Source organism: Mustela lutreola, chromosome 5 (genome assembly GCF_030435805.1).
Source record: "Mustela lutreola isolate mMusLut2 chromosome 5, mMusLut2.pri, whole genome shotgun sequence".
Classification (NCBI taxonomy): Eukaryota; Metazoa; Chordata; class Mammalia; order Carnivora; family Mustelidae; genus Mustela; species Mustela lutreola.
Genome location: NC_081294.1, coordinates 15513942 through 15527603, shown reverse-complemented (window position 1 = coordinate 15527603; position 13662 = coordinate 15513942). Strand labels below are relative to the sequence as shown.

The window sequence follows — 13662 nt, the reverse complement described above, 5'->3', positions numbered from 1 at the left end:
TTGGCTATCTCATAGCTCTCTGTCCTTGGACAGTTTTCTTATCTAAACCTATATACTTCTATATACTATATATAATATATATATGTACCTATATACTATATATAGTATATAGGGTATATACTATACCCTATATATTTCTTATCTATGATATATATCTATATCCTATACCATATATATATATAATATATATATATACCCTGTACCCTATTATATATCATACCCTAAACATAATCTATTCTTGCAACCCCTTTATGCTGAAAGCCTGAAAATGCATAAAATATTTGGTCATCACAAATGCTCTGGCAGCCCTGTGATTTTATTGGTATGCTTATTAAATATATTAACTAACGAGACTGACCTTTTGAAATTATAGCTTACATTGAAATACCAATAACAGATATAAAAATAAGCAAAATGCAAAAAAAAAAAAAATCCAAACAAAACACCCCAAGTGAGAAGTATCTTTAACAAGGTATCTACATACCTTTAATTATATAGAATACCTTTAACAAGGTATGCTATATACAGCAGAATGTAGCTATATTCTGTTTGAATCTGTCTGATTTATGCCTCTAAATCCACAGAGGGGGTAATACCTACTTTTGTGACGATGTTCCCCTCTCCTTCTCTTCTCTGTCTCCCTCACTCCCTTTGCCTGCCCTCTCTTCCTGTCTCTCTTTCAAAACAGGCCAACCCTTTCCTATAGACTCTGTAAGGTTCATTCCTTGAGATAATGCCACTGTAGCATTAGGATTGTTTGTTTGTTGTTGTTGTTTGTTTTTTTGTTTGTTTTTAGCATTAGGATTTTAATGTCAGGAAATTCTGGGTTACATTTTAAGGTTTGCAAGTTTCTGGTCTGGGGAGAGTTACTTTAGCTTTGAGCTTTTTCTTCTCATTGAGTATATGGGCAAAATATATGAGATACGTAGCTAAAGGGAGTGCCTGAGTCATAGTCCATACTCAAAAAACGTGAATTCTCCTTCCTTTTCTCTCAGGAGAAATAAAATGCTTTACCATCAATTTTAATGGTAGGAAGAGAAAAAATATAGAGGAGGAAAAATTGAATCTTCCTACTAAAGCATAAAAATGTCTTCCTTCATGAATTTATGGTTGTTAATTCCATGAGTTATAGCTTGAAGCTAAATATGTTGAAGGTTTCTATTTGTTCTTCTTTTAATTCTTGGAAACCATGGTTTTATAGAATATTATGTATTTTTCTTTAAAAATAAAATCAATTATATAACAAAAACATAAATAAAACCTAAAGTAATCTATTACCCACTGGAACTTTAGAGTCTCAGATGTGCTAAATGTAGCTGTAGAGATAACCTCATCTGCTCAGCCACAGTCAGTAATAACATCTGACAAGTAGTGAAGCTTAGTCACAATTTCCACAGGGGCAGCAACAGAGCTATTCAAACTTTCAGTCACTTGAGGAACAAAACAAATATTCAGAGTATTTTAATCACTGAGTACCTAATCTCTACTTTTCTGCCACAATCTTTTTCCAATAAATCCAGTTTTCTTTATACAGCTATGCACATTCTATACCCTCATCTTTGTTCTTATCAGATTCCCTTTGCAGTGATATCCTATTTCTCCATTCATGCTTCCATAATCTACAAATATTCTATTTATAATACAAATACTATACAAAATAAATAATAGCATTCTAATAGTCTATTTTATTCTACCATAATGTATAGTATACTCTTCCATCAGAGTCATCCATTTTTATAACTATGACCTCTGATGTCTGAGTTTTGTTGGCCATTTAATAAAATATATTTTCTGTATTACTTAATTTCCCAGATTTTTATATATACCTCCCTATCAGTAAATACTCTAATCATAAAATTCTAATGCTATAAACTCTGCCCTATATGTTTCTGTATTCCACATTTTATATAGAACAGAAACACGTTAGCATACATTGAATTGGTGATGAATGAAGAAAATATATTTCTGGAGCTGTGTTACTGATAAATACATGTAGATTTAATGCCTAAATGTTTTTGCTTTCAATATAGACAAGAGCTTATGGAAACCACATATCCTTACCAAGTCAGTAGGAAAAATTCAGAATATATAGCTGAATAGATGTAGTGTATGATACACTAAATATTGAAACAAACAGCTTTTGAATAGCTAACATAATGTATCTTCCAGATACCTAGTACACCACAGGCAGTTGGAAAGTTGAATTTTTACTACCAAGCTTTTAAGTGTCATCATGTAGAAAATGATTAATGAAACTTCTGAATATTTCTAAATCTCTCAGTGATCATATTATTTTAAAGAAATATTTTCCAATGAAATATGAGCACCTTGCGGACAGATATCTTGTCTTCTCAACTCTAGATGGTTATCTCAAGTTTGAGCATTCATGAGAATCACAGAAGGAGCTTGTCACAAAAACTGACACTTTGACCCCACTCTCCCCCATATTCTATTTCAATAGATCAAAGGTGGTTTCCTTAAATTTGCATGCTAATTGGCACTCCATGTGATTTTGATATTAAGTGGCTCTTGTGCCCCGTTAGAGAAATACAGGGGATTCCTGTGTATTTTAATATATATTACATACTGATATGCTAGGCTTTACATGAATGTATGAGCAATTGAGTAAATTAAAAAGGAAACATGAGAAAGAGTCAAAGTGTATATAGTAGTTTAGACCTGGAAGAAAACATGCCTGTTTCTCTTGTAAATGCATATGTGGACCTTAAGTGTTTCTGTAGGAAGCTGAATGTGTATGTTTGTTTATTTGTTCTAACCTTTAGGAATTTTATTTTGCTGTCTTGTGTAGTATTATCTAAGGAACTAGATTTGTACATTTCCGTCTTAAAATCTTTTTAGTGGCTAAAAATGCAAGAACACATTTTGGAGGATATATTGTTCTATATGACTGTCATCAATCAGGGAAGAAAACATATGCTTAAGCCAGTGAGCCAGGTTGAACACGTAATGCTTATAACCACAGATGAGGTTTCAACGTTATGAACTTGTATTCAGCAGAGAGTAATTCCCAGTTACAGGCCCCTACATATCAAGGTGATTGGTAAGCAGTAGTCAGAAGGTAATTTGCAGGCAGTGGGGCACCTGCAGTCGTTTATCAGGAAGGTAATAAGAAACAAAACAAAATGATACAAGGGTAATCACATCCTGTTGATTCACCCCAGCTACACATGAGAATAAGAGGCAACACTTCCAGTTAAAATTTTTGAAGTAAACATTGCTAATGAAACTTATCCAACAAACATTCAGAATATGACATTACCAGTTACTTAGCATGTTTTTAATTAAAAAAAATAAAACAAACAATGAAATAATTTTAAGTAATTAATTTAACTTCTCTGTATTTTTTTCTTTAAAATTTACTTAGAGGTACCTGGGTGGCTCAAATGTTTGTGTGTCTGCCTTTGGCATGGGTCATGATCCCAGGGTCCTGGGATCCAGCTCTACATGGGTCTTCTGGCTCAGCAGGAAGCCTGCTTCTCCCTCTCCCTCTGTCTCTCTCCCTGCTTATGCTCTCTCTCTCTCTGTATCTCTGTCTCAAATGATAAATAAAACATAAATCTTAAAAAAAATTACTTAAAGACCATGTGGTAGGATGTCTTTTTAATCAAGTTTATTTGGAAGGCAAAAGTAAGTTATAGTACAATCACTGGTAGCTGGATACATGGCAGAAAGGGTCAAACACATCATTTCTTACTTGGACTGTGCAAATGTAGTTTATCCAAGCCTTGTACATGACTTTAGGCTTCACAGTTTGAAAAATGAACATTACCACTAGATTTTTGTTGCCTGTGTGCATGTGTGTATCCCCATATGTATACTCAATTATTAGCATGAAAAGATTGATATAAAAATAAAGAAATGTATAAATACATAGTGACAGCACTTCCATCTTCTAAGTTTTGTCTTTCCAAACTATCGCCCATAACCACTTGCACTGGACTCACCTGAAGGAGTTGTAATGGCTGTTGGAGTGGTCATTAAGAGGATATGACCTCCAGTTGACCTACAAGCTGAACCCAGGCAATAAGAGACTCATCTCCTCCCTTGAGCTTGGAATATGCTTCTACCCACTGTTCTCATAGTAGAAGCAGTTTTTAAGAAAACAGCCTGAGTGAACAGTGCGTGGTTGAGACTATCTAGACTGTATATATGACTGAAACCACTTAAGGCCTCTGTATAAACTTTTAGGGAATATTCTGGTGGGTGGGTATAGAGATATACTCATCTTACAGCTTTCCAAGGCCAGTCTTACATGCAAGTTCCTTTGCTTATTAAAACTGCCACCTAACAATCTGGAAGGGTCTGCCCCTTTCTTTGATCTCTATCTATGCGGGACATTTTTTTTTTTTTAAGATTTTATTTATTTATCTGACAGACAGAGATCACAAGTAGGCAGAGAGGCAGGCAGAGAGAGAGGAGGAAGCAGGCTCCCTGCTGAGCAGAGAGCCCGATGCGGGACTCGATCCCAGGACCCTGAGATCATGACCTGAGCCGAAGGCAGCGGCTTAACCCACTGAGCCACCCAGGCGCCCCTATGCGGGACAATTTTTAAATCATCAATGGACTGAATATTTGTATACCCCCAAAATTTATTATGTTGAAACCCTAACTCCCAAAGTGACAATATTTTGAGATGAGACCTTTAAAAGGTAATCAGGGTTAGATTAGTTTGTAAGGGTGGAGCCTTCATGACAGGTTTAGTGGATTTTTAAGAAGAACAAGAAAACCATCTTTCTCTTTTATGCCACTTGAAGACAACGGTGAGAAGGCAGCTGCCCACTAGCCAGAAAGAGCGCTATCACCGGGAAACTGACATCTGATCTTCTCAGAGTCTAAAAGGTGTTATATACAACTAATGAATTGTTGAACACGACATCAAAAACTAGTGATGTACTGTATGCTGGCTAATTGAGCATAATAATTTTAAAAATATTAAAAAAAATAAATTAAAAAAAAAGAAAAAAAATATTAAAAAATAAAGGAGCTGACTTTAAAAACAAACAAACAAACAAATAAATAATAAATAAGTGTGTGAAATAAATTTCTGTTGTTTGAGCCACTGAGAATAGGATATATTTTCATGGCAGCCCGAGCCAACTAATGCAGCAACCAGGTAGAGGTACAAGTAGGCCAGACCCTCCGAAGTACTAAATTATAGTTTCTGGTGCCTGGGTCCAAGGAATTTACTTTTCAAGATAATCTCAAGGTAATATTGAATCAGAGTCAAGTTTTAAAGCCAATAGCCATACTGTCAAAATCAGGCTGACTTGGGACTCCTGGGTGGCTTCGTCATTTAAGTGACTGCTTTGGCTTAGATCATGATCCCGGGGTTCTGGATAGAGCATTGTGGCAGGCTCCCTGCTCAGGAGAAAATATGCCTTTCTCTCTCCATGTGCCTTTCTCCAGCTCATCCTCTTGCTCGCTCTCACTGCCTCTCTCTCCCTCAAATAAATAAATACAATATTCTGAAACATGTTTTTAAAAAATTAGGCTGACTCAGAAATTGATGATCCAGACTAGAATGCTGTTTATAAAGAGAATGCTTTAATAGTTAAGGAAAGACAGGGATATTCTGAAAATGAATTGGGAAAATCAGAATATAAAGTCACTTTATGTAGACAGCTTCACATTTTACTCATATTTAATTTTATGAAGTAATTTTGTTTAATATTGTCAGTCTTTTCAAATGTGGATTCCTGGATAAAAGTAGGGGAAAATTGTGTGTGTGCATGTGAATGCTTATTCAAACTATATATTTAATTCTGTACAAAAGCCATCTATTGTGCTCAGCATTGAAAATGGAAAGTAAGTTACTGATTACTTTTTGAACTTGCTTTCTTTTTTTTCTTTATTTCTTTCTCAAACTATTGGGAAAATGTGAACGTTTGCCATTGCTTTCCTAACTTCTTTCAACATTTTTTTATACTTTCTGATAAATCTATCAAATCAGATTTTTTTTTAAAGATTTTATTTATTTATCAGAGAGAGAGTGAGCACAGGCAGACAGAATGGCAGGTAGAGGCAGAGGGAGAAGCAGGCTCCCCGCTGAGCAAAGAGCCCGATGTGGGACTCGATCCCAGGACGCTGGGATCATGACCTGAGCCGAAGGCAGCTGCTTAACCAACTGAGCCACTCAGGCGTCCCCAGAATGTTTTTTTTTAAACTTGATTCAGTATCTATGCAAATATTCACCAACGCAGACAAATGATTGTTTATCCATGATGATAAAATTATCCAATAATAGATGGACAGAGCAAAAAGAGGTCATGATAATTTTGGCTACTTGGGAGCATGTACACAAGTGTTCTGCAGAGTAAGAGGGACCAAGGAGGAGGAACATTAAGATTTTTTCAAAAAATCTTGTGATCTTGGACAAGGGATGTTAAAACCTGTTTGACCCAATACTATACATTTGCTTCAAGTAATCGGGTAATGCATTAGTATTTTAAACTATAAAATTAGAATGTGTTTTATGTTTTTTTTAATCTTAATAATCAATTAATCTGAAACATATTTGCAAAATTTGCTTAAGAAATAATTCATTCACTGATGCTGTTTATCATTTACTGCTGAAAAATGCATAATCTGAACGAGGAAAGGCATCCTTCTTTAAAAGTGCTAAGACTCTCTTCTGCAAAAAAGTACATTCCCCGTTTTTAAAAGTTACTGTGTGGCAAACTAAGAATCTAGAGAAATTTCCTCAATTTGGTCAAAATAATCTATAAAAACCCTACAGCTAAAGTCATGTTTAATGTGAGAAATTCAAAGCTTCCCCACTGAGATCAGGAACAAGGTACGGATGTCCCTTCTTACCACTATTTTACTTTATTTTATCTTATTTTCTTAATTTTCATCACTCTTTTATTTTTATTTATTTTTATTTTTATTTTTTCTAAGAGACAGAGACAGACAGAGAGAGTGCCTGTGCCCAACCTGGGGATGAGAGGCACAGGGAGAGGGAGAGAGAAAATCCCAAGCAGGCTCCCTGCCCAGTGCAGGGCAAAATGTGGGACTCAATCTCACAACCCTGAGATCATGACCTGGACTAAAATCATGAGTTGGATGCTTAACCAAATGAGTCACGCAAGCACCCCTTCACCACTCTTTTAGAATCTCATACCAGAAGTTCTAGTTAATGCAGTAAGATATTTCTTAAGAAATAAAAGCTATGCAGATTAGGAAAGAAGAAATAAAATGATCTCTGCTCACAAATGACATAATTATATATGTAGAAAATCCAAAAGAATCAGCAATGAAATGTCCTGGAACCAATAAGCATTATAGCAAGATTTTAGGATGTAAGGTTAATATATAAAAATCAATCACTTACGTATGTACAAAAAAATGAACAAGTGGAATTTTATTTAGAAACACAATACCATTTAGCTTAGCTTCCCCAGAAAGGAATACTTAAGTGTAAATCTTACAAAGAGGGTACAATATTTTTATGAGGAAAACTACAAAATTCAGAAGAAAGAAACAACTAAATAAATGGAGATATATTTCTTATTCCTTGATAGGAAGACTTAACATCTTAAAATATTAAGTCTTCCTATCAAGATGTTGGTTCTTGGGATGCCTGGGTGGGTCAGTCATTAAACACCTGCCTTTCAAAGGAAACAAAAATGAGAACGAACTTTTGGGACTTCATCAAGATCAAAAGCTTCTGCACAGCAGAGGAAACAGTCAACAAAACCAGAGACAACCCATGGAACGGGAGAAGATATTCGCAAATGACACTACAAAGGGCTGATATCCAAGATCTATAAAGAATTCCTCAAATTCAACAGACACAAAACAGATAATCACATCAAGAAATGGGCAAAAGACATGAACAAATACTTCTCCAAAGATGACGTACAAATGGCTAACAGACACATGAAAAAATGTTCATCATCATTAGCCATCAGGGAGATTCAAATCAAAACCACATTGAGATACCACCTTACACCAGTTAGAATGGCCAAAATCAACAAGACAGTAAACCACAAGTGTTGGAGAGGATATGGAGAAAGGAGAACCCTCTGAACATTATTGGTGGGAATGCAGGTTGGTGCAGCCACTTTGGAAAACAATGTGGGGATTCCTTAAGAAATTAAAAATAGAGCTTCCTATGACACTCAAATTGCACTACTGGTATTTACCCCAAAGATACAGATGTAATGAAAAGAAGGGCTATGTACCCCAATGTACATAGCAGCAATGACCACAATTGCTGAACTGTAGAAAGAGCCGAGATGCTCTTCAACAGACAAATAGATAAAGAAGATATGGTCCATATATACAATGCAGTATTATGCCTCCATCAGAAAGGATGAATACCCAACTTTTGTATCAACATGGACAAGACTGGAGGAGATTATGCTGAGTGAAATAAGTCAAGCAGAGACAGTCAATTAGCAATGGTTTCACTTACTTGTGGAGCATAAGGAATAACATGGAGGACATTGGGAAAAGGAGAGAAGTGAGTTGGAGGAAATCAGAGGAGGAGACAAACTGTGAGAGATTGTGAAGACTGAGAAACAAACAGGGTTTTGGAGGGAAAGGGGGCTGGGGATTTGTTTGAGCCTGGTGGTGGGTATTAAGGAGGGCACGTATTGAAGGGAGCACTGGGTGTGCTGCATAAACAATGAATCTTGGAACACTGAAAAAAAAAAACAAAAACAAAAAACAAAACACTAAACTATAAATTTAAATAGGTATCTTTCATAATGTGTAAATTATACATTTATAAAGTTGATTGGAAAAAAAAAAGAATGCCACATAAACACAGAGGTTAGTTTATGTGGTTTCCGAAGATTTATGTGCAAAATATTTTCTAAATCAAATTCTATTTTTAAAATTTTCAAATAGAGCACATTTTGTAAGCTAAATAAATAAATAAATAAATAAATAAATAAATAAGTTTGCCTTTGGCTCAGGTCATGTTCCTAGCCCTCACTGGGCTCCCCAGTCAGCAGGAAGCCTGCTTATCCCTCTCCCCCTACCCCTGCTTATATTCTCTCTCTCACTGTCTCTCCCTCTCTGTCACATAAATAAATGAAATCTTAAAAAAAAAAAAAAAAGTGCCGGTTCTTCCTAATTTTATCTATAGATTTGATGGAATACCAATTAAAATCCAAGCAAGTTATTTCATGAGTAATGATAAACTGATTCTAAAATTTATATGCGGAGACAAAGACCCAGAACTGCCAACACTATATTTAAGAACAACAACAAAGTTGGAAGACTGACACTATCTGACCTCAAGACTTATTACATAGCTATAGTAATCAAGATGGTGTGGTGTTGATGAAAGAACAGATAAACGCATAAATGGAATAGAATAAAGAGCTCAGAAATTGACCCTCGTATATACAAGCAACTGATCTTTTTTTTTTTTTTTTTTTTTAAAGATTTATTTATTTATTTGACAGAGAGAGATCACAAGTAGGCAGAGAGGCAGGCAGAGAGAGAGAGGAGGAAGCAGGCTCCCTGCTGAGCAGAGAGCCCGATGTGGGACTCGATCCCAGGACCCTGAGATCATGACCTGAGCCGAAGGCAGCGGCTTAACCCACTGAGCCACCCAGGCACCCCAAGCAACTGATCTTTGACAAAGGAGCAAGCATAACACAATGGGAAAAAAATCTTTTCAACAAATGATGTTAATATGAATTAATATCATATGCAGAAAAAAAGATGACACAAACATTATACCCTTAAAAAGGAAGTAACTCAAAATGGATCAGAGACTTAAATATAAAACATAAATCTCTGAAATTCCTTCAAGGTAACATAGGAGAAAATCTAGATGACCTTGGGTATGGCAATGATGTTTTAAATATAACACCAAAGACATGAACTGTGAAAGAAATTGTTAATCTGGACTGAAAAAAAAAAAAAACAAAATTTTTTTTTTAATTCTACACTGTGAATGATATTGTCAAGAGAAAAAAGAGGTAAGTCATATCCTGTCAGAAAACATTTGAAAATGACAAATTTGATAAAAGACTATTATCTAAATTATATAACAACCCTGAAAACTCAAAAATAAGAAAAGAAATAACCCAATTTAAAAACTGGACAAGAGACCTAACAGACACCTCACCAAAGAAGGCATACAAAGGAGGTTCATTGTGGGTTCACCAGTTACAACAAATGTACCATTCTGATGGAGGGTATTGATAGTGGGGGAGCTGTGTGTGTGTACTGCAGAGAAGGAATAGGGAGAGGGTTCATGATAACTGTACTTTCTTCTCGGTTTTGCTGTGGACCTAAACTGCTCTAAAAAGGTCTATTTGGAAAGAAAAAATAGTTACTGTGCATAAGCTGTGTTCTAGGCTTCCTCATGTACAAGCATCTGGGCAGTGTGTTAGAAGGAGATCATTGTATACTGAGACCATATTCCTATGGCAATTTGACAGGCCATTCTCTACTTACTTGTGTGCCTTCTAAGCACATCCCTGGAACCATCCTAAAGAGAATTGTGAGTTGAAACGGATTCTTAGATAATCATTTCTGAGAAGTACGTGTCAACTCTGGACATACTATTTTCTTTCCATAAGCAAATTTGACTGACAAGTTTCTTCTCACTTTGTGTCAGATGTAGCTGTACTATAAAAGAAGGGGCATAATGGCAATGGAATGAAATTACTGAAATTCATACTATAAAATAGGGCTTGTGCTGATTTCTCTTCTCTGATTCTCTTTAATGAATAACATTCAGATTATATAAATGTATCTATCGTTCACTTTGTAATGATTGATTTTACTGTTATATTTTTATACTCAGCAAATAGCACATAAATGGTTTCATTGTAAAACATTATCCCGGACAATAACCTCAAACTTCTGCACACCAGGGGCAAGTCTCAATTATAATGTATTCTTTTTAGAACATCTTTATTTGTTTTCAAATATAAGAAAGTATATGTTTCTTTCATTAAATATTTTCATTAATTCTTAGCTTGTTCATTTCTGCATCAATTCAATTCCTTCTTTATAAGTATTGTATGTGATAAAACATTGTTCTTTTTAATAAGAATGCTTGAGGCTTTCCCATATGCATGAATTAGATGAATCATTTATTACCATATTATTATAATTTCTTTTGATAAGAATAATTTTCATTTTTATTTAGCTTCAGGAAAATTCTTCTGAACTCCTTCAATTAAAAATTCACAAATATTGAAAGTTGTGGGATTGCTTTTGCTGGTTGCTGAGGCTCTCATCTCCAAGTCGTTACACATATAATCCATGTGGTAAAACAAAAATACTGCTTCAGTGTTCTATGGTCAAACTGGTTTACTAATCCTTTCCACTTCTAAAGGACTATTTTTAACTTGAAAACACAACCCTATTTTCTCTCATTATATCAATATACTGTCTGTAAGAGTGTTTGTTAAAATCTATAGTTAGCAGTTATTATAATTGGCATTGTCCTGTGAATTGCACTGCTAACTACTCAGTTGTTTAGTTGAAGCCATTGGTGCCTTTCTCAAAAAGTGACACGATACATGGGGATTTGGGTGGCTCAATAGGTTCAGCCTCTGACTTTGGCTTGGATTATGATCTCAAGGTACTGGAATCTCATGATCTCGGGGTCCTGGGTTAGAGTCCTATGTTAGGCTATGAGCTAACAGTGGAGAGTCTCCTTGTCTCTCTCCTTCTGCCCTTCCCCGTACTTGGGCTTGCTCCTGCTCTCTCTCTCGCTCTCAAATAAATAAATAAATATATTTTTTTAAAAAGGTGACATGATCCAAATATACATATATATATATATATATATATATATATATATATATATATATATATACATACATATATTTTTTAAGTAAAAAGGTGGACACCTGGGTGGCTTAGTCGTTAAGTGTCTCTTTCAGCTCAGGTCATGATCCCAGGATACTGGGATTGAGTCCCAGTCCCAGCTCAGGCTCCGGGCTCAGTGGGAAGCCTGCTTCTCCTTCTCCCACTTCCCCTGCTAGTGTTCCCTCTCTAGCTGTGTCTCTCTCTGTCAAATAAATAAATAAAAATCTTTATAAAAAATAAAAAGTGAAAAGGTAGTAATAAAATGTTGACCTATATGTGGAGTAGCAAATATGTTTATATCATATATTTATATACATGTGTAATATAATTATAAATAGAGATATGCATATATGTATTTATTATAATATAGGTCATCTACATGAGAACTTTTTTTTATAACACAGTTAATTGTCCTTGACTCTCTGGAAAATGTGTTTCAGTTTTTAAATTTAAGGATCTATTGACAAAGCTGTATGATTTATATGTACCTATGTTTGAAACAAATGGGGATATAACACGTAACATTTTTTTATATCTTTATTGAATCCAAGTACTAGTTCATAAAAAGGTACCTTTAATGTCTCTTTTGGTACTATGAAATCAAGAATGCAAGTTTTACATGGGATTTTTTGAATCAATTTCATCACTTTGTTTTGCTTATGTACTTAGATCTAGTTCTTACTGTAACTGTATTTCCTGATAAAAACAGGGACTTTCTTAGTCTTGATAAATGTTAAAATGACTCCTGCCTACAATATTTGTTCAAGTACACACAATTCTTGAATGTTTTCCATTATCAAACTTTGACAACTCTATGTAGGAAGCTATATGTAAATTGTTCTGTAAGGAGGAAAATTAGCCTCTCCTCAAATCATATCATCTGACACTTGTGAGGACCACAATTTATGAAATATTCAGTAATCCAGCAGAGGAACAATCCTGGGCTGTGCAGCTGCCCTCCGAGGCACCCCAAGAAACACAAAGAAATGGACATCTTAACTGCCATGAGTAGAACGGGTTGGGATCTGTGGTTTTAAATAAAGGATTCCATGAGATAGTTTTAGTAACATTTTAAAGTACATTTGTCTCAGAAAACTGGCTTTCTCAAGAAAGTATTTCATTTAAAAATGCACTTCTTAAAACAGAAAGAAGAAAGATATATCTGTGCTGTTTCTCATTTAATATGTAATCCATATTGTTTTCTTTAAAATATGTATTACAGGAGTTATTAGAACTGCCTTACATAATATGGACAGAGAAGCCAGAGAACACTATTCAGTGGTCATTCAAGCCAAAGACATGGCTGGGCAAGTTGGAGGGCTTTCTGGATCGACAACGGTCAACATCACCCTGACTGATGTCAACGACAACCCCCCACGGTTTCCTCAGAGTATGTACCAGATTCTTATGATATATATTTATCACTCTTCATTTGCATAAAAAATGAAATACTTAAGTATATGATGTCATGTTACTGTTAAATGTGGATATTTTGGTTTTGTGCTATATGGTTTCCCTTCTATACATGAGAATAGAGAAATCACTCAGCTTCTTGTCTCCTGAACCTGGTGGATAATTGCTACCATGTTAAAAAATATGTGTTTCAGTTGTCATTACAGGTAAATATTAAAAATGATAGAGTGGTACTAAGTACCACTAAGTATATCTTACATTTGCTAGAGCAGTTATGTATTACTAAGATATACAGGGATATACCCAAAATACATTCTGAAGGTAACATTCTTCTCTTGAAAAAAAAAAAAATGCATAAGTGTTTTTGGTGACTGAAATTGAAAAAAAAAAAAAAAAAACTCTCATGTTAAGAATGAATGTTCTCCAAACCCCCATACCTCC

The 13662-nt window shown here is 35.0% G+C and overlaps 1 protein-coding gene across 6 annotated transcripts in view; it reads left to right on the top strand.

Annotated features, from left to right (window-relative positions):
• CDH18 (cadherin 18) overlaps nt 1–13662 on the top strand; it is a 981465-nt gene that overhangs the window by 847241 nt on the left and 120562 nt on the right. For all 6 annotated transcript variants that reach the window (XM_059173691.1, XM_059173693.1, XM_059173692.1 and 3 more), the window contains one exon: nt 13031–13198. In XM_059173691.1, the coding sequence (XP_059029674.1) occupies nt 13031–13198 (168 nt within the window). The remainder of the gene's footprint in view (nt 1–13030; nt 13199–13662) is intronic.